The sequence below is a fragment of the Topomyia yanbarensis genome, chromosome 2 (genome assembly GCF_030247195.1).
Source record: "Topomyia yanbarensis strain Yona2022 chromosome 2, ASM3024719v1, whole genome shotgun sequence".
Taxonomy (NCBI): domain Eukaryota; kingdom Metazoa; phylum Arthropoda; class Insecta; order Diptera; family Culicidae; genus Topomyia; species Topomyia yanbarensis.
In genome coordinates this window covers 377592394-377614825 of record NC_080671.1, presented here as the reverse complement: position 1 = coordinate 377614825, position 22432 = coordinate 377592394, and the positions used below count along the sequence as shown (strand labels likewise).

General features: G+C 39.2%; 1 protein-coding gene across 9 annotated transcripts in view; it reads left to right on the top strand.

Moving 5' to 3' along the window:
- LOC131684642 (protein winged eye) overlaps window positions 1-22432 on the top strand; it is a 233135-nt gene that overhangs the window by 166706 nt on the left and 43997 nt on the right. For 6 of the 9 annotated variants that reach the window (XM_058967679.1, XM_058967686.1, XM_058967684.1 and 3 more), the window contains 4 exons: window positions 1818-1943; window positions 2507-3169; window positions 13668-14016; window positions 14538-14699. In XM_058967679.1, coding sequence (XP_058823662.1) covers window positions 1818-1943; window positions 2507-3169; window positions 13668-14016; window positions 14538-14699 — 1300 coding nt within the window. The remainder of the gene's footprint in view (window positions 1-1817; window positions 1944-2506; window positions 3170-13667; window positions 14017-14537; window positions 14700-22432) is intronic. The other 3 variants (XM_058967685.1, XM_058967681.1, XM_058967687.1) reach the window with 2 other exon arrangements.

The window sequence follows — 22432 nt, the reverse complement described above, 5'->3', positions numbered from 1 at the left end:
ATGATGAAGTCAACACTCAAACTAATTCATGTCCATCTAATCGAGTGCAGGCGAGCTGTTACTTCGCGCGTGGTAGCCTTCTTTCTCGTTGAGGATTCATTTAATGAGTCGTCTACTACTACATAGGGGTCATTCAATACGCCTTCTCTTGATCTGCTGTAGCTGGCCTATTGGACTTATGGATCATAATCATGTATTTTAGCTCAAAAATTGTGTACGTAATTCCAATATTGGTTATGTGGGCATTGGCTACTGACAGTACCGGCTGCTGACGTGATCTTTGTTGCTTGAACATTTGATTCTGGTCGGCAACTACTGAATGGATGTGATTTAGCTGAAGATGCACTACGCTACATTTCTTCTTAGTGGAGAACAATTTTGGTAAAAACCTTTTTTTTCTCTATTAAGGAGAAAATTGTTTATAACCATCTTTGCGCGTGAAGAGCACAAAACCTATAACTTGACTGGGGGTTTGCTCAGGAACACACATTGTGCCTCCGTTCTTTGGAGCTAGCGTCAATCCGGCGCTTAGTTAGTATCGAATTCCGATGAGACGAAGTCGAAACGGAAATTCCATAACTAATTTAGCTGAAGATATTGATGACTGTATGTTGGATTTGATTACAGTAGATAAATTTTTCTTAGTAGCTTCTGTGTAGGATTTTCGTGATCTGCCGTCTATTTGCAGAATTTACACATAAGAATCTCGTCTTGATACGTGAATACCGTAGGCTGAGTAATAACAATGTCCTACGATATACTTTTCATGGTCAGGTAGGAAGAACTCAGCCGAGTCAGCCATATTTTTGTAACACGAATACCGTCGAATACCTCAGAAAGAAATCCTCAAACCTAACCGATTCTTATTATCTGTAAAACGACGAAAATTTTGCTAACAGAAGATCGAACACTGTATGATTTAAAGTCTACCGTTACTGTATTGGGCCAAAGTGAAGACATTGTTTTTTGGTTCTAAGACCCATGCATCATGTCACAAACGATCACTACTGCAGGAATATGAGTAACGCTTCTTTTGTTCTTTAGACAGTGTACACTAGATCGAAGCAACTCTTATTTGGTGTTTGCATTGCCAGCTTATAATACTGGATTCTGCACAAGTATAAAGCGAAATTTTTTCCCCGGTTTTTTTTAAATTTAGGACAAACACTACTCTGAACAACGTGTTTTTTACTAAATCCATATGAAAAGCATTATGCATAACCTCAGACTGGTGAATCATAGTGTGAAATTTACTTTTGCAATCCTTAGCTGCAGATCACTTTCCACATCATTAGTTTTTTTTTATTAAAAAGAGAAGAATCTGCTGAAATTGGCACGACTATCTTCCTCCGGATTCTCGAAAACTACTCTATCAACTACACAACAGCAATCAAGACGTCAGTCATACGAAATGAAATCCTGAAGCCATCTCTACTTTGATCGCATCCAATTTTAACTTGAAACTGCTTGTGCTTGTGGAGTCGGCCATGACTCAGGTCTTTTTTCTCTCTCTCTCTAAACTAGAGATTACTTCCCTTTTACAAATGTATAAAGAACACTCTATCAGAGAGCCAGCATGCGATGGAAGGTAATTTCCAACTGCGGTAAAAAGCCCGTAAATTGCTTTCCCCGCCGCTAATAGTGTTAATTGTCCAGCACCACCGGATCCACAAGCCACAAACTAACACTCGGGATTGTGGTACGCTCGCCGGTTAGAATGCTGATGGCGGCTAAGGGGGGAGGCTCGTTGTATTTCCCAACACGAAGCAATAACGAAGATTTTAATGAACTTCTTTCTGTCCGATCTTTCTTTCCAGGCCAATAGCAGCATATTCGTTCAATCGCAGACCGATTTCATCAATGGAACCACGTCGGTTGCCAAAAAGACGGAGACCTGCATCGGCAGGTGGGAGCACGGCACTCTAGAGCCGCTTCAGATACAAGTAAGTATTGCGGTTCTTTGCACACACACAAGATAGCACATAAACCCGCCGCAGGCATGCACATTTATTCCAAGTTACGAGCATCTGTGCTGCATGTAGATCCGGGGAAAATATGATGCACTTACAAAAGCCACCAACAGAGCGAGTAGCTTGAACTGGGTTACGTTCCCTGTGGAACGTGCCAGTTCAAGCTGTCAAAATTCTTTTATCGAACAAAATTACTTTTTATTTCTTCTTCTGTTGGATTCACTCCACCAGATTGGTCTAATCCGTTATGATGTAGTACGTTTTAATGATGACGGTGAGGTATAATTATTCGATTACACGTTGACAGGCGCATCACAATTTTGCCTCGGAACACAATGACTCATTTACGAGCGAGGAGAGAAAAAAAATAGGAACGCTCCGTTGAGCGATGAATTTTTCATTTCACGTTTCTTCATATGGCACATCTTTCACCCTAAGTAGTTTTCACTCCATTGTGCTTTCTTCTTGCATTTCCCCGACGTGTAATAATGTGTCTACAATAATTTTCTTATCATTATTGTGTTATTTCCACTCAGGTACCTCCAGTACCATCCGTAACTAACTTAACCATAAAGACGGAAAATATTAGTTCCGGCAGTCAGATAACTTACCATAGCAATAATCTTAATAATCATAACAGTAGTAGCAATAAATCAGACGGATTAGATCAGCGCCACCATTATCAACATCACCACGTTCAACAATTACAACATCCGAACCACCCAAGACCACCTCAATCTCATCTAACTGGTACTTCTGCTCGCACCACGTTTCTGCGGCTGTCGGAACACCATCATCGCCTGACAGACCCCGACGACGCAGCATCGACGCTTGATCTGGTGCTAGCCCCCACGACGACCACGAACACGGTTACCACGGCAACGGTAGCACCGTCCTGTCTGTCATCGCCGTCCTTTGCACTGAGCGCCATCAATCAGACCCTCGTCGGTCGAACAGATCATCCACGCGCTGGCCAGCGCCCATCTGACTGTAGCGTTATTGTAACGCCTCGCAGCAACCGGCAATACCAACTACTACGTCAACAGCAGCAACAACAACAGCACCAGCATTCTCTACCAATCGGTGGTAGCTGGAGATCACCCAACTCTACAGCGACAGAATCGACGTCATCGACGCTCCGCAGCACCGGTTTAAGTCAACCACGGAACTCCCCCGACACGGCATGCTCTGTCATTCACGTAAGTGATCATCACACACACGTTCGGTGTTGCGTTCAGGAACGAAGGACATGCGTCTAGTACCTGACTACAGATACCGATGCACGTCTTCGTTCTATCTGTTCTGTTTTTGCTTTTTGTTCTGAAGTAGCTGCACGATTGAGAGTTAAAACAAACCGTAATTGTATCATACACATTCACACAAATAAGCGCGCGCGCCCGTCAACTTCAAAGATAAAGCGAACCGTCCTCGCGGTAAATATTTCAATATTTGTTCTTATGTCATTGTCCCTGGTCATCAAAGTCCCCCAGGCCACACGGTGCCTATCGAAAGTAGCAGTAGCAAAAGAAAAAAAAATAAAGTCGAACCGATAGCACCAACCTGGGATCCAATGCAAATGTCGAACCGCGCCGGGGCTTCTTTATCGCTTCACTGGAATCACCTTTGGGCGCACGGCGCAGTGGCGCCATGTGGCTCAACGACGCGGTGACACTTGAATTGTTGGACTCGTCGTCGCACCGAGCGAGCCCCGGCCGCGTTGCGCTGCGCGCTGTGCTGTCAAATTCGCGACCAGCGGAAATTGTGGATTTAATTGTTCGTTATTGTGTTCGGTTGGTTCATGTTTGTGTGGTGTGTTGCTTTAGTTATTTTTAAGGATTTTAAGATACGGTGGACTTAATTGTACATGGAGATAGGTTAGGTTCATTAGTCACTACTAACCTTTGCTGTTTGATGTTTAAGTTAATGTTTATCTTTGTATCTAGCTTAAGTTTGTGGTGTTCTTGTTTCGTTGGTACTTTGGATTGAAATGGACTGTTTGAGAAACCAAGTTAGAGCGTTCTATATGAATATAAATAATTTTTCTGATAATTACGATAAAACTTCTGAGCACTTCCGCGCAGATTCGGTAAACGATCCGACCCGAACCTCACCGAATTCAAAAGTTTTTGAAGATTAAATGTTCAATGCTTTTCGCTTAACTTAACTGTGGTTGTTTTTAAAAAGTATAGACTTTATTTGCAATAATTTTATCTCCCTAATAACAGAGGCAAGTTAATTTGCAAAATTATGAATTTTTTCAGAAAATAAATATTTTCACATTTCGTAATAAGGCATATCATAGTACTCACGCAAAAAGAAGCTTTTCTAGCACGAGATAAGTCGCAAATTGTGGAGTAAAATTCCAACAGTAATATTGAATCTGAATTTTAATGGTTCGTGTTCCACTCATCAGTAACTGACACCAACTTGCTGTCAGCTAGACGATGTATAAAAACTAACACCAAATTGGCGTCAGTTAGACACTAAATCCAAACAGTTCGCACAACATGTGTGAACGTCTAAAGCAACTGGCTGGTAGCGAGTGATGTCCCGGTTAAATATGCACAGAAGCTCTGGGTCGCTAACGACTAGAGCGAAACTCTCTTTTGGTATAACAGCCAAACGCCTGCGAGTATGCAGCCTGTCTTTTTACCCAAGGAAAAATATTGGATTAACCAATTTGCGCATAAGGGGACAAAAACTAACTTCCGGTTTGGTTCTATTTACCACAATAACCCATTATAATGGAGTCCAACAAAGACACTTTTTTCAGTTGGATTCCCAAGGAACAATTTCGATTTTAAAGCACTGTTGAAGAGCTCCTTAAAACTTAGATTGCGCTTTAGTTGCTACTTGGGTTATGTTCCTGGTCACTACAGAGGTTCAATCGGAATCATTAACAGGGTTTCGAAGATGTACCTTTTGTTTGGCTCTATAGTGCTCCATCGTACTAATAATCAGCTTACTCCGACCGAAGAAGCAAAAGAAAAACTAATTCGTGAAAAGGGCGTATTCCGATATTTATTATTCTGTCGTGACCGCGACATACATTTCAGACACCTTTTCAAAATTTCGAAAGAAACAGATCGTAGAGTTTTTTTAACGTTAGTAACTGTTATTGGAATAACACATTGTTTACACCAATCAGTCGAGAAAATGTGCACCAATGTTGTATTAAATATCGATGCGACGAACAACGCAAAAGCCGGTTTTCAGAAAGTACACTAACGCGGAAAACCAAAATTTTCCAGTCCATTTCAGGCAGAGCTGTCGATATGGAGCACCTATGAAATCAACCTAATCAAGTAATGGGAAGTTATACAAAATCCGCGCGTATTTTTCTGCGTCATTCGACTTTTACTAGTTGAATGAGAAGCATGTTGATGCGCCGTCAGACGATGGAATAAGAACACAAAGTTTTCGTCGCCCATATTTTACTGTGCATGTAATTTTTGTTAATCAACCGTATTTTTCACTATGACAGTTCGCTTTTAATAACGAATATGACCTGCATTTTCAATAACGGCAGCAAAATTGAATCGGTGTCTCTGTCCTGGTTTACCTAGCATTTTTCAACAGCAACAGTCTTTCTCATGACTACCTATATTTTTTCGACGCTCAGTCTTTTTCAAGACTTCCTATATTTTTTCGACACTCGGTCTTTCTCAAGATAACCTACATTTTCTACTCAATCAGTCTTTGTAAAGACTAAAACGATTATCATCAAAAATTCAGCTTAAAGAAATATTTAATTCTACCAACATGTCTGGGTCTTAACAGAAAAGCCGTGCGCAAAATATTAAAAAGAAACGAAAAAGGGTAATTTGTCCACCCAAAGATCCACTTGATTGTATCAACTCATTCGATGTTTTATCCGAATGTGAAGTTGAAGAAATTTGTAAATTTCCTCGCATTCTGCGTATTGCCAATGCAAATTTAGCAGCAATGGTGGTCCAGAATGCAAATTTAGCAGGAATTTTGAGAGTGTAAAAAAACTAAACTACTTAGCTCTGTAAAGTCTTTGGAAAAGTTTTCGTAGATTGTGAGCCCCTTCTTTTTGTTCAAACAGCAGTTAGGGTGGTTCTACTTTTACCAAGATCAAAAAATAACTTATTAATCATTCTAGCTAGAGCCAAACGACCTTCAGCGAAATTTGCAGAACGGCAAATTTTAGAAAAGTTTGTTGAAGACATGTATGCTCTATCTGTCATACTTTTCATTTTACAACAAATTTGAAATCAAGCGTTAGAGTGTTTCGTAGTGTTTTATTAGGAAAAACAGTTCTATTCAAATATCTTTTGCAGTATTGATTTAAAGCTGAAGTAGTCTTCAGACAACTTTAAGATTGTTTTAAGGCAAATAATTTGTTTCATGGCACCACATATCTAACTATCATCGTTGAAAAATTATGAGCACTTTCCTACAAAAATGGGGCTCTTTGGAATACCAATATCACTCATTTGAACGAAAAAAAGTTTATTCTTTTTCAACTACATATAAGACCAAGATTAGAGTTATATTTGAACAAAAAATGGCAAAATCGGCATTTTTTAAATTTCGCAAAATTGTTTTCAAAAAACCTATTTTTGATATATTAATTATTTATATCTTTTGAACAATAGAAACTAGAGCTTTGATGTATTAGAAGAAAATCTCGTCTTCAAAAACTCTGCAAAACATCTAAAGGATAGGTTAGAAAAAATGAAAACTGAAAAAGTTATATAAAATATTTTGTTGACCCTTGGTAGTCTGTTGGTGGACAATATAAAAGATATAGTTTCGTTTTCATGATAAAATTTTGCACTTAACGAGACTTTTCTATTATTTTAAATAGAGGGTAGGATGGTTCCAAATTTATTAAAATCAGAAAATTAACTTTTAATGGTTTGAGATCAAGTTTCACGGTCTTCCAGAAAATTGAAGATAAAAAATTAAAAAACTTTCTCGGAGATACTGGAACTCTATGTCTTGTACTTTCCATTTTACAAGAAATTTTCCATTTTTTTCTTTATATAACTTTTGCAGTTTTAACTTTAATTTAGATGACTTTAGAAATTCTTTTAGATATTTTGAAGGAGAACAATTTGTCTCCAGCTTCTTTCGTTGTAAAGTTATAGGGTGATGAGCCCATTTGCGCCATGTTTCTATTATCACTTTACCCATTTGAAGCCGTTGGTTAGAGCAGTGTTCGCCATCTTTGTTCAATGCATTGAGTCAAATGGTAGCGCAACAATAGGGGCATTCGATTCGAGTTTTCGTTGCGCTCAAACATGAGAATTTTACTGTTTACAGCACCTTTGTGTCATTATATTGGTTCTTAACAACGAAGCAAAGCTGCTGGTGTCAATTTTTACGCATTCCATTGATTGTAGGGCGAGAAATTAACGAATTAGTGAGGCACCTTGCTTAGTATGGTGAAAATAGGCACTTTACCCTATGTACTTTTTACGAAAAAACAAACAAATATTTGCAAGATATAAAAAATATTGCATTTGCCATTTTTTAGTGATCTGTGCTACAAAGCATGGTATTTCATATGACAGCAACGGTATTTAATGTTAAGTGCCCTAATCGAAAAGGTTATATTTTTTTATATAAAAGTTCTCATAACTTTGAAACAAAAAAGTTTAGTATTTGGTGCTTTAAAGCAAATTATGCGCCCTAAAATAATTTTCAACTTGTCTAAAGGGTACTTTAGTGTAAAATAGAAACTATAAAAGTTATAGAATAAAACGCTTTTTTTCAAGGAACGGCCTAAAACTTATAGGGTAATGTGCCTATTTTCACCATACCAAAAAGAGTGCCTTACTGATTCATTAATTGCTCGGCCTACAAACAATGGAATGCGTACAAATTGGCATCAATAGCTTTGCTTCGTTGTTAAGAGCCAAGATAATAACAAAAATGGGCTGAAAACCGTGAAATTCTCGTGTTTGAGCGCAACGAAAACTCGAATCGAGTGCCCCTATTCTTGCGCTATTAAGACGCTGCTCTAACCAATGGCTTCAAATGGGTAGAGTGATAATAGAAACATGGCGATAATAGGCTCATCACCCTATTTGAATTTCTCGTGCAATGGAAGGTATAAAAGCTAGATTTTGCGTACTTCAGCAAATTTATCTAAAATTTTGCTGTACAACTTCATCGAAGACAGTCAAGCTGTATGCCGAACCTCTGAAAAATTCAGTTGTAAATCTTGCTAGAATTAGAATCATCGTAGCTTCTGTTTAAATGAAAAGAAGGGCCTTGTAAAGTACAACTTTCCTGGACCACCGTGCAATGAGAAGAAATACCAATCTCCTTAGCCGATAACGACATCAGAGCCGAACTGCGCTTTCGACGTTCCTTCCGGGCGTAAAAACTTCTTTTTAGATTAAAAACAACCTGCTTCTTCAGGTACCTTTCAACAAAACACGTTTAAACGTGTTAAACCGCTTCAAAATTGAAATACAACTTCAAGAGTTTTCTATTTCAGTCACACCATCCTACATCTTATGCTACGGTGGCAGGTAACGCGGCTAAAAGAACGATAACTATCACGCCTCCAATTTCATTTTCACACAACGCTTCCTTTGCTCCAATGGATCTAAGTAGCATAATGGAAGAAAATGAATTTTTGCAGCAATCAATGTTTCAATCGGTGACTACAATGCTAAACTCTACCTCCATGTTTGCAGGTTTTCAAACTCCCATCCAGTTTGCAAATAAAATTGTTATAGATTTAAAGTTTAATAATGACTGAATAATCATTTCATTTCATTCAATTGGAATGCTCGTTCATTAAAAATGTCCCAAGACGAATTTTTCAACTTCTTCATGGTACATAACGTGCATATAGCCGTTGTGGCCGAAACTTTTTTAAACCAAATATTAAATTGAAGGGTAACCCTAATTTTGTTATTCATCGGTTTCGTCAAATTCTTGGGTTCGGCGGAGAAACCGCGGTTAAACGCACAATCAAACATCGCGTTTTACCCTCTTTTGGCACTAAGGTGATGGACAGTTTGGGTTCTGCAGTTAAAACCGATCTTGATATCATTTTTATTACTGCAGTGTATTTGCCTTTTCAATGCACTGGCGAGCAAACCAATTGTCGCGGAGACCGATTTCTCGGAAGAAGACTTACGGAAACTTACAAGAAATCGGTCGAAATTCCTCGCAATCGGCGATTTTAACGCCAAACGTCGATCCTGGAATATTGCTCAAAACAATTCCAACGGTAAACTACTTTTTTATGATTGCTCTGATTACTCAGTTTAGTTTCCAAATGAAGTTACGTGCTATTCTTCTATAAGGAATCCATCAATAATTAATTTCGTTTTAACAGATCAAAATCACATTTGTACACCCAAAAGATGACCCGCATGATTTACATGCAAATGAGCATGATTCTAATACGAAATATGCATTATAACTGTTATAATGTATATAAAGCGGTTCGAGATTATTATTATGCATTATGCTGTTTTTTTATTTCGATTATAGAGGTTTTAACCTTAAGGTCATTCGCCTCTTCGGGTTAGAAAAATCTGTTATGAAACCCTAACCCTATGTGCGGGGTCGGGACTCGAACCCAGGTGCGCTGCGTACAAGGCAATCGATTTACCAATACGCTACGCCCACCCCCCTCATTATGCTGTTATTTGAGTGCACTTAACCGTCCTGGTGATTGACTATCGAAAACCAGTTTAACCACCGGAGCACAAACCATTTGTTTACACTCTTTGCTGGATCGACGACTGAGAGAGCAAAAATGTAGCTGCATAGACCACTCGCTGTGAGAAAAACTCGCCGCGTTATCCACACATATATTCGTGAGCAGGTTGAATGTGTACCAGGGCATAGTGCACCTAGTCGGGCAGAAGCAAGGCAAGCAAAATTGACTAAAACTTTTACAAGCGAATTTATTATACTGTACCATGTATTTTCATTCGATTTGTTCCATAATGGATTATGTTGTGTTGGTGCAATGCCGACGTATATTTGATCTACAATGCAAATAGGGCATGATTCTAATTCGGAATGTTCAAGAAATGATTTTATGCATTATTTGCATTAGGGAAATGTTTTGAGTGTATGTAGTAGAGTGCCCAGAAAAATGATGAATTTTTGAAAACTCTATAGGCCCACCCCTGAGTCGATTCCTAGTCCCACTAGGAGTACTTGCTCCAAATTTGAAGCAAATCGGACAAGTCTAGCTAACGGACCAACGCGCCTGAAGTTTGTATGGGATTGTTCGACAATTTACATGGAGAAAACCCACTAACTCGCATTTTCGCCGCTAGTTGGCACTGTATGCATCGTATTATCACGGTAAGTGAAAATAAGAAAGATAATTTTATTGCCTACAACTTTGTCGAAGACGGCTAGTGAATTCGGCTTTGTTAAAAGAAGTTATTAAACTTTTAACGAAGTGATGTCTGAGTCAGTTTTGCATGGGGCCTAACAGTGCATGGTTGTGTATCGATAGTCGATGCCCACCAACTATACATTTTTGTGAGATAATGGTTAGATTTAGCTGAATAGTATGTTCAGAAGAAGTGTAGTACATAATACGAATTATGTTTTGGTAAGAAAATTTTAGTTCCACCTGTGACCGCATAGAGGGCGCCAACACTAACTTTTTATAGAAGTGAGTTAGAATATCGAGATGTTCGGAAGAATTATTTAGAAATGCTTGTTCTACAACTTTGTGGAAGAAACCTAATCTCTATCTCTTTCCCGTGAAAAGTTAGTGTTGGCGCCCTCTATGCGGTAAAATGTAACCATTATTTCACAAAAATGTTTAGTTCGTGCGAATCAAGTACTTATACACGACCATGCACTGCTACGCTCCATGCAAAACTGACTCAGACATCACTTCGTTAAAAGTTTAATAACTTCTTTTAACAAAGCCGGATTCACTAGCCGTCTTAGACAAAGTTGTAAGCAATAAAATTATCTTTCTCATTTTTACTTACAGTGATAATACGATGCATACAGTGCCACCTAGCGGCGAAAATTCGAATTAGTGGGTTTTCTCTATGCAAATTGTCGAAAAATCCCATACAAACTTCAGGCACGTTGGTGCGGTAGCTAGACTTGTCCGATTTGCTTCAAATTTGGAGCAAGTACTCCTGGTGGGACTAGGAATCGACTCAGGCATGGGCCGATAGGGGTAATTTTTTCCTGTCACTCTGGTATGCAGGCGTCATTATTTTGATTTTATTTGGAAAGTATTTTCTTTGAAACTAGAACTTCCATCCCGGGAACTCATTTCCCGGGATTTTTGCAATTTCCAGGGATTAGCAAATCCCTGGAATTTACGTTTACTGCAATAGATTTATATTATTTAAATAAGTTCGTAAATACTTCAAGCTGTGCAGTTTTCATATACCAAAACGGAGTCCCTAACGTCAAACCTTTTCTATGTCTGTGATGCTAAACTTCAGACAGATAGGTAAACATTAATACACTCGAACTCTATCAGAGAGGTGTCAGTACTTTAGAAACATCAAAATTACTCGAACATATAAATATAAACCATACAATTCATTCCACCGCAAGTTGTGATGAATTAGTAAATATTTTCAACTGCTTTAAATATGCTTTAAATAATTTCAAAAAAAGAAGCATGATATCAATAGCTGCACAATTACAGTGAAAATGTTTCTAATTTGAGAATTGAACATAGTCTTGTGTTTTAAATCGCAAAAAATACTTTTATCTGGGGCATTTCCAATTGCTTCGTACTGACCTAATTTGTCTGAATCTGTGTGCAAACAAACATTCTGGTGCAGTTGGACCATTTCATTGAGGATTTGATTTGCATTATCTCAATCGAATCTCAATTTTGATAGATCTAATCAAATAGTCCAAAAAAAGATTGTAAGAACTGAGTAACAAGTTATTAACGTGCCGTATTCTTATTTGCAGTGTACAAAAATACATTAACTGATACTGATTACAAAAAAGTCAATCGATTTAGAAAAATACGCATATTTGGAATTTCACTATATGTTTTGAATCATTCTTCCAATCATTTTATTTTCCGAATCCGGGGAAGCTAAAACCGTCGAGAAATGGAAGTCCTACTTTGGAAAGGATTAGAATACATATTATAATTATTTAAAATTATTACGATTAGTGAACCGCGTTTAAAAGGACAGCTACATTTGCTATCTATTTCTTTTACTAATTTGAAAAAAATGTTCAATCTATTTGTATTTGTTCTTCTGTATTTCGCATGGATTTTCAGTAGTATCAGTAGCCGAAATGCTATTACATTCTATCAAAAAAGCGTTGAGCGAAACAATCATGTTGCATCAGTACTTTGCAGGAGAATTATTTAAAAAAGGAAGCTTGGAAGAAACGCAATTGCATTCTAAAACAATTCCAGGCAAAATCAATTCCACTGTTCCTGTGAAAAATAGATTCTACTTTACACAGTATCTCCGTTCCAGTGGGCGTTTAACATCAATCACAAAGACATTCTTTGCCAGGATTGTTCAAACGTGATATTCTGAGAACACGAAGCCCTTCCTTACCAACCGGTCCACTCTAACAGGTCATTTCGCTGTCCGGTCCCTGCAGTACATACCGTATAAGCGGTGTAGGATTGGCGTGTTGAGTTGCAAATTGTACCCATATTCCGCACTTTGTCCACCTCATCATTAGCCTTAATTACCATCATTGGCATCGCGGATTGCATTCCACAGTGGCATCAGCTTCAGCTTCTTTTTTTTTTATTTCTAGTTGCATTTCGCCTCTGTACATGCCTTTTAATTTCTTTGTTTCCATTTGGAAAGCGCAACTGTTGAGCGTAGGTTCATCTACGGTAAAATAATAATATAACAGAGCTACCTACCTACCCGAATGACGAGCGCAGAGTTACACGTAAAAAAAACGCCAACGACAACGGCCATTGTCTTCCGGTGCGCGTTCCACCAGTTGCCTTTCCTGTGAAGAGGCGCTTCGCTGCAGTTCGTCGTCATCAAAACTCCGCAATCCGTGCCTTGAGAGTACCCGATAGGACCGGTGCACGGGTGGGAGGCAACTGCACACGCGATAATAATAATAATGATGATAAACATTACTATTCACGTAAAAGTGCATTGTTTTCAATTTTGCCGTCATTTCGTGCTTCGGGCTATTCTTGTACCGTAGTCGACGACGAATCTAGTTCCAGATTTCCCCTCGTCACACTTCAGCCGGGATCCTATTCGGTGGGTCGTTTGCTTCCTATCCTTCGAACCTCTCGGGAGTCGCTGGATGGATGAATCAAGTACTTAGTCGTTGCCGTATGATAATTGCATTTAACGAGCAAAAAGTTTCAACTCTTTTTTCAACGAAATTGGACAGCTCCGGCGGGTCCGTTGTTTTTTTCAGTCACTGCGTGGCTATCTACAATTCACGTTGATTAATTATTTATAAGACCCATTTCTATATGCCTTTCGCGAGGTACGTCAGTGAAGGGGATACAGCTGGCCATAAACTGGCAAGTTCATTAGCCTAAACGTTTGGGTAAAACTTTTATGGCCATCTTTTATGGACAGCCCAGATGGATCGAACGCCACTGCTGAAGACGATGACCCGATGCTTGGGATTACTTTGCTGCGCCGTTGTTTGGGAGGAATGAATTAGAGCCATTCAAGGATTATCCTCTGAAACCTATCAGCAATCAGATTTTATATTTTTTATATTTTTTCCCATCCGCAGATTAAACGTGAACCGTGCCAAGTGTCCGAGGTAACCACATCGAACAATTTCGAGGCCAGCGCAACGGCACTGACCGCCGTTGTGAAGATCGAAGCCCAATCACCGAAGGCAGTTGCCTGTTCGTCCAGTTGTGGCATTGGCGGGAACACGATGGACCATATCGGAATCACTAGCACGCAGAACAATGCGGCCTCCGCTACGATTCCGGTCGGCATCGCCGTCGCCCGCCAGAGGTTACAAGACTCCACAGCTGCTCAAGTTTCGCAGCTCCATCAAGCCAAAGAACTGAACCGGTTTGGAATCGGAATCGCTGCCACCGCAGCAGCTACCGGATCCACCGCTGATTTAGGTAATTTTTGTTAATTTATTTTATGTTCGCTTTTATTTATTTTCGATTACCAAGAATCGACCTGTTTTCTTTTTTCGTGTGCCTCCCCCAGCCTTTCACCGGGCACTATAGTTAGTTGGCCGTCTCTTTTCCGCCTTTTAACCATTGCCACGTTTATCTTAATATGATTTCATTCCCTGGAAACGTTCCCTTTCCCGTCAGCTAAAACCACACACACCAGCCCTCCCGTTCGCCGGCTCCGTTAATTTATTAAACTTGTTTATGCATAATTATCACATATATGTTTTTTTTCTTTCTTTTTCTCTTCTCCATTCACGTGCATACCATACTCGATTCATCTACAAACAACCGCGCGCACGCGGGACAACACACCAACACCACCATCGTCGCCACATATTGCCATTTGTTCGACACTCTCTCGCACATCACTTCTTCATCTTCATCCTCACCGGTCGTCACCATCGCAACGCCACCGTTACCATCAACATTTCTGCTTCTCGCCCTCTGCACCGCGAAAACAGGCTGCACCACGCCGAGTCTGAGTCAGAACATGTTTTTCACAGGCACTAACTCCACCATGATACCCCTCTCGTCGGAGGCGGTAACGATGGGCGTGACTAACGCCGCTGCAGCCGCCGTCCAGAATGCCGTTAGAACACCGCCCGCCCTGTGGCAGTATCCCGGTAAGTTCCTAATTTTGTTTTGTACACTCTTTTCCCGGTACAACCTCGTTTCTCCTCCTCCTACTTACGGTTGGTAGTGCGGTAAACCTGTGAAAGCCCCATTCATGAGGATCAAGCCACTCCCCTTCCAGACCAGCGACAACCTCAAACCGGGACACATTTTCTCCACACGTTCGGGGAACTCATTTTCCCAACTGCTCAAAGCGGCCATGGCCGAAAGCGAGTAGGGAAAAAAACCCGTGGTTAACCAACCGCCTTTGCACGCTTGCTACCAGTCGGCAATTAAAGCTAAGAAACGTTCAAAGAACCTTATGAATATGTAAATTCAAGAGATAGCAATTGAAACGAGAGTACTCCAGTGTGCAGCAGCCTTGTCGACTTCCTGGGGGACCAGTATGTCATGCCTTCTCCTCCGCAACCGTTCGTTATTGGATCGACGAGGCCTGTCACGTTACGAGAGTGCTGCCAGTCGCCAGTACTGTAGAGGTCGGGGGGCTTTACGCGAGTATATTTCCCCGACATGACATTAACATATTATTTAACACAACATTTGATTTAAGGGCAGCAATTAATTGCATCATCATCATCATCGTCGGCGTCGTCATCCCGCGCGCCTAACAACGCGTTCTAACGTCGACTGTCGAGTACAGTCGAGTGGACCCGAACGAAATAGTCCCGTGTGCAAAAGCCCACCCCGCAGTATCTTCCTTCGCGACTTCAGCTGCCGGTTGGGCCTAGGAAAAGATCAACGCCGGTATAATCGTGGTCCGCTCAGCGTCATAAATTAATAAAAATCATCCGTCCTGGCGGTATTATTATTCTGTTTAAATTCTAAATTATGTCTACTCGTACGAATGGTCGAGGAGAAAAAATATTCGAAGGAGGGATTTTTTATTTGTAAACAGCGGTTTTATTTCTAAGAAATCCTCATGAGAACAATCAATGTTATATCTCCCATAGTTCAGGATAGCTCTAATTTTGTACTTAATTAAAATTACAAATCAAGTTTTCCTTTGTCATCGAAATCTAAGCAAGCGGTTCAAATCCATGTCATCTGTAAAGGACAACCTTCATGACATTGAACTAAAAATAGACCGGTGTCATGATTACGATTTTACTTGTTTACTCATGACATACCGAGCCGACAAAAAATTGCTATCATCCCCCTCACCCAGTGATCCAAGCTCAGTGAAACTTTAAATATCAAAACAAGTCCACAGAACTCAGAATCTTTGGTGGGTTAATTATTGAGAGATTTTATCTCGCACAAACTTCTCTACAAAATAATCCTTTCGAAGAAAGCACGGCATTTGTCTGTTTCCTGATAACTTTCAGAAACTTTTTAGTTCAGACTTTACGTTTGCTTGTTTTTGACAAGGGAAATGATAAGTTAGGAACAAAATCCGCACGTGACATTAAAAGATTTTTCAAAATCTTAGAAAGTTCCAACAAAGGTTTCATTCTTTCGAAATGCAAAATCTTCGCGATTAATGCAAACTAATTTTCCGTATCTATGCTTTTGAACCCATTTTGACCGGGTCCCTTTGTCACGCAATCCATTCAAAGCTGTAAGTTAGGGCAACGGCTGCTTTGCCTCTGTTTACCGCGTTGGCGCAAATTATATGGTTGAATTCTCGAGTAACATATGATTAGGGCGTTAAAACCAGCTGTCGAAATACTCTTTGAAGAAAAATTCCAGAAGAACCATTTTTCGCTGAGTATATATCACAGTAATAGACGAAAACAAAACATTATCCGTGTTTAAGGACTTAATCACGGTTTATTCGAGAATTACGGATAACACATGCTATTATACTGTTTCACAGCTTTGATCGAACGCTGATAACGACTGTTGCGTAATTCAGCAATTGTTGGCAAGTAAATATTGGATCGAATACGATGCGTTGCTTTACTACCCCCAACATTGATTTATAAATCGTCTAGCAAGAGATACATGAAAAGCCAACAGAAAATTTAAAAAATTCCATCTCCTATTGCATTGATAAAAACTACAGGGACGATCCGAGCTGTTGACGTAGGACTACACTACCTAGATATAGAATATTTGATTTACTCTCTTGACGGACACAGTCGATCAAAGTATTCGTTCGGTTGAGTAGTCGTTGTTACTACGTTGTCAACAGGGCTGTCAAACATTAATTGAATTATTTTACGACATTGAAAAACGCAGATTTTTTGTGTTTGGAATTTCCTTGATGAATTTAGAATGTGTGCGCCCAGCAATATTAAACTCAGTTCAAAAGGCACCACAAAATTTAGTCTCAACTGTTTCACTAACATAACCACACTTGGGATTGACTATTTGGAGAAAACAGCGTACATTATATAAGTCCGACTTGAAACTTCATTCGATTCGGTCACAAATTTTGATAGCTCCTGATTTGCCTAGAGTTTTTCAACAACAACATTCTTTCTTAGGAGGAGGTTCTCATTCAAAATTTTAAAAATTTTGATTTTTTTTTACTTTGCAAAAGTGTCTACTATATTGCGTTAAACGGGTTTTTCGATCCGCGCATCAAAAAAGTTTCTACGGGCCATTGTTCGAAGTGGCGTCCTGTCGCCATGGGACGCTCTCGGCTCGAGATACACGTGTCAGGTAGAAACCTTTTCATTGCATTATGCAAGTTCTCAGAATGCTTTGCGTTGCACTGTACATTTGGTCGGTTTTAAGTCAGACCGGACTAAGTCGCAACACATAAAAAATGAGATAATGACAACACTGGATAAAGAATTTCTTCAGCTACATTCTACTTTTGACAGATTTGAAATATGTAACCATGAACAAGAATTATGGCAAACAATAAGTTCCAATTATAACGTAGAGGATGCCGCGATTCAATTTAAAAAAAAAAATTAATCGCGATTGTTAGGTCTCATTTAATATTGGAATCGCCATTTTTATTTTTTTGATTTTGATACATATTAACTCAAATTCGTGTTTAAAAATCACAAAACCATTTTTCTCGATTTTGGCTGAAATACTACTTATTTTTATAGGGTCCGCCATATTAGATCGGTCATTTTGAATTTCGAAAAACTGACTTCAGATTCGTAATCACCGATGTCCAAAACCCATAATTTCAATCTAATTGTTACAAAATATTGACATTCTACTACAAATAATTCATCGAAAGTGTTCTCAAAACTTTAAGCGCGTTTATCTCAACCCGATCAGAATGAAATAACAAGATTATAACAGAATGCATTTTTCGTAACATATTGTGTTATAAATTTGGTCTCGTTAGTAGTTAAAATAACAGAAAATTATAACAAGTAACAACGGGAGCTATAGTTTTGAAATATTCTTGTTATGTGTTTCTGATCGGGAAGACATCATTTTGCAAAACTGAGTACAATCTCATCTGGAAACGGTTCAATTTAAAGAGTTCATCTTTTGACCTCTCAAAGAAAACCTGTTTTTTATTGACCTAGAAAAATTATAAATTCTTTGTATTCACTATTTTTAGTAAAGCTTTAAGGCTTAAGGGCTAAAAAGTCGATCTCAAGGTTATGTCATTCCTCCAATAAATTTAGTTTACTTTAGAGCCTTATTATTAGCTTTGTGTATCGGATCAGTCCGAGGCAGCAGGCTGCACAGTTTTAGACTTCTACGCTCATCTAACATTAGGCAGAACGTCACCATGGTCACCATTTTGTTTTTTCGTCTTGAACAAACTTGTAAATGATGACGAAAATATAATATTTTTTGAATCCCAAAACTGTTTCCTTCTATGTTTTTTCATGGCCTATACAAAATCCAAATTTTGTTTACTTTTTGTTCATTTAAACGAGAATCTGCCTATATTTTTTGCTCGATTTGTCTTTTTCAAGACAACCAATATTTTTTTCAATCAGTCTTTCTCAAGACTACCTACATTTTCTACTCAATCAGTCATTTTCAAAACCAAAACGTTTTTCTAAAATAAGTCAGTCTAAAGAAATATTTAATTCCCCCAACATGTCTAAGTCCTCCCCGAAAAGCCGTGTGCCAAATATTAAAATTGCCCTCAGGTACCTTTAAAGAAATATGTTTAAACGTGTGAATCCGCTTCAAAATAGAAATACAAATTCTCTACCTATACAAGGATCTTCTATCTCCGTCACACCACACACGGCAAAACGTGCGTTGACTACCACGCCTCCAATTTCATCTCCACACAACGCTTCCTATGTTCTAATGGATCTAGGTAGCATTGCGGACAAAAAATAGTTTTTGGCAGCAATCAATGTTTAAATTGATGACTGCAATGCTAAATTCTACCTCCATGTTAGAAGCTTTTCAAACTGGGTGGAAATTCGCTATCGAAATTGTAATGAATTCAGCGTTTAATAATGACTATAAACAATCATTTAAATTTATTAAATTGAAATACTCGTTCATTAAAAACATGCGAAGACGAATTTTTCAATTTATTGAGGGTACATAATGTACATATAACCGTTGCGTTCGAACCTTTTGTAAAACCAAATGTTAAATTAAAGAGCAACTTTAATTTTGTTATTCATCGATTTGATCGAATTGTTGGATTCGGCGGTGGAATCGTAATAATCTTTCGACACCAAGGTGATCGAGAGTTTGGGTATCGAAGTTGAAACCGATATTGGTATTATTTTTATTGCTGCAGCGTATTTGACTTTTGACATGAAAGGAGACTTACAAAAACTTACAATAAATCGGTCGAAATTCTGATCTCGGGATAATTTTCAAAGCAATTCCTACGATAAACTACTTTTTAATCATTGTTCTGGTGATTATTATTCAGTTTTGTTTCTAAATGGACCTACGTGCATTCGTTTGTAAAAAATTCATCGACAATTGATTTGTTTTTGACAGATCAAAGTCACATTTGTGTGAATTGATTACACATACTGACTTTGATTCTGATCACCTACCAGTAACTTTTCGCTTTCTCAAGAAGCAGCATTACCAAACTTAAGTGATTCTATAGTCGATACTAGGAATTTATCAGTACCAACAACACATATTTTTGACAATAATCTTCAAGTTCTGATTCGATTGGTGAATGTTCGAAGACGTCAATATCAACGTTCTCATGATCCTACTATGAAATTTATCTATGCGGATCGTCAAAAAGAAATTCCACTGGAGTTGTTCTTCTAGACATCGAAAAAGCTTTCGACAGTGTTGGGCACAAAGGATTAATCGCAAAAATGTGGGATTTCAATTTTCCATCTTACCCATCGTACCTTACAGGTATCTTATCAGCACTGTATATCTAATATGCTACCCATTGAAGCAAGTGTTTTTCAGGAGTCAAGCGTCGTTCCAATCCTATATAATGGTCTCAGTAGTTGGCAGGATCGTAGCACTGGCCCAAGAATTGTCCAGTATATTAAAAATCGGTTGCGAAGACTGGCGAAACAGAAAGTCCGACAATTCCGCTATACCAATTACCAATTTAGTCAATGCGTTTGACATAGTACACACAGTTGATTTAACAACTTTAAATGGGTTACGATAAAAATCGGGCCAACTTGGGCACAACATTTTCAATACATTCAAACTTGCGTAGAAACCAAACGCAAACTTATGTCCAAATCATACGCTTAGAAATGGGCAAGCGGATGTAAGAACAGTCGCTAGGATACGGGTGCAAAGACGCAGAGTTTTAAAGTGTTCCCCGAAGCTGAAAACACTCGGTTCCGTTGCTTTCCAAATTTGAATACAGTCGACTCCAGTGTTTGTCGAAGTCTGAATACTCTGAGGTCGAAAATGAAGCGTAGTACGACTACGGACATTTCATTCATCGTTCAGAATGCTTCTGAACTGGCACGGACACTAACTGCTGTTTCCAACATTGTCTATTGTGATGTTGAAATGTAGCATGCAGTGCAGCGTTACGTTTAAATATGCCTGGCATATTCTATTAGTGATCAGGATCACAAGCGTGTAGTGAATCCCAATGCTTTGGTCAGGGATGTGACCAAAAAGTTGAATCTGTCCAAGTCTTTCGTTCAGAGAGCCAAGGACCGGGAGGGACTGCATACGTACAATCTGTAGAAGGCTCCAAATCGTGACGAAAGGCAAAATACGGTGAGAAAGTCACGGGCCCAAAAGCTGTACACCCAGAAGTCTCATTGTCTCATCATGTATGATGAGACTTGCATCAAGGCGGACTTCCGGGACTACTGTTCTCCACTGTCCACAATTTTGATGTTCCGGAGAAAGTAAGAAAGCAAAAACTTTCAAAGTTTGCCAAATACCACATGATTTGGCAAGCGATCTGTGACAAACGGAGTGCGCCGTTCGTGACTACTAGGACTGTAAACGGCGAGATCTACCTCAAGGAGTGTCTACAGAAGCGTCTGCTACCTCTGTTAAAGCACCACGAGGGTCCTACGATCTTCTGGTCGAATCTAGCTTTGTGCCACTATTCAAATGTTATCCTGGCGCGGTACAAAGCCAACGGGGTCACTTTCATACCCAAAGACATGAACCCCCCCTTAACGCACCGGAACTAAGGCCCATCGAAAAATACTGGGCAATTATGAAACTGGCACTACGGAAACATCCCAAGGAAGCCAAATCTGAGGAAGACGAAGTGGGTTTCCGTACAGAATAAGCTGCAGCCAGATGTTGTACAGAACCTAATGAGTGGAGTTAAGCGTAAGGTGCGAGCGTACGGTTGTTGTATTGAAGTTGAGTGAAATAAATATGCTAAAAGCTTACTAATGGGTTATATTTTATTGTATGAAATTTTTGAAAAGAATCGCAAACGCAAAGAAAAATCAAGTTAATAGAAGGATTTTTCAAAATTAATTCTTTTCTATTATATATTTGCACGTATGAACCAGCAATACAGCATCTCGCTATCTCTTGTGCAATTCCCGCTTGGGCCTAAGAACAGCGAAATGCTTCCAACCCGCATCGACGAACTTGACCCTTTCGCAGCTCATTTTAAATGAGAAATGGAACAATTCGGCATCTCGCTATGTTTTGTGCAATTATCGGCTCGAAAAATTCGAACTCGGTTTAACACCATCACTGCCGAAAATCCATAACATCTATCGCTTATTGTACCGTCCGGACGTCATAGTCATGGTGTTGCTCGTTCGGAATGCTAGCAACGAATGATTCTAACTGGCACGTGGCACTTCTATATACAAGATGCGTCACACGCAGTGTAACCAATTTCAAACCGTTCGCGCAGCTGTCGCACTGGCAACAGCTGTCTATAAATTAGCTGAATGGCAGATTGGAGTACGAAAGCATTTTTCCAAAGGTAAAAAGTGAAAAAGTGATTAACGATGGAATTTAGAAGAAATAGTGTGATTGCTTTATATTTAGTAGGAAAATCACAATTGGCGATTCTTCGTGAGCTCAAACACCTTAATGTTAATAAAGTTTTTGTTTATCGCACCATAACTCGTTATAATAATACTGGTAGCAACTCCATGGAAATGGGGATCAAAAGACTGCATCGTCTGAAAATATGGTAGATCTTGCAAAATAGAAAATGTTACATGACAGGGCAGACTGTTGGCAACATCTCTGAATTTTATGAAAATTTTTCATGCGTTGTCTTTATTTCTAGAGACAAAAATATGTGACGCGGAAAAGCCGCCAACTTACCCCAGCCCCGGGGTAAGATGGCGGTATGTGTGGGGTAAGATGGCGGAATGCCAAAAAATAAGCAATCAAATGGAATTTCGATTACATCAGTGGTCCTTATGAAATGTTCCGATTGTAT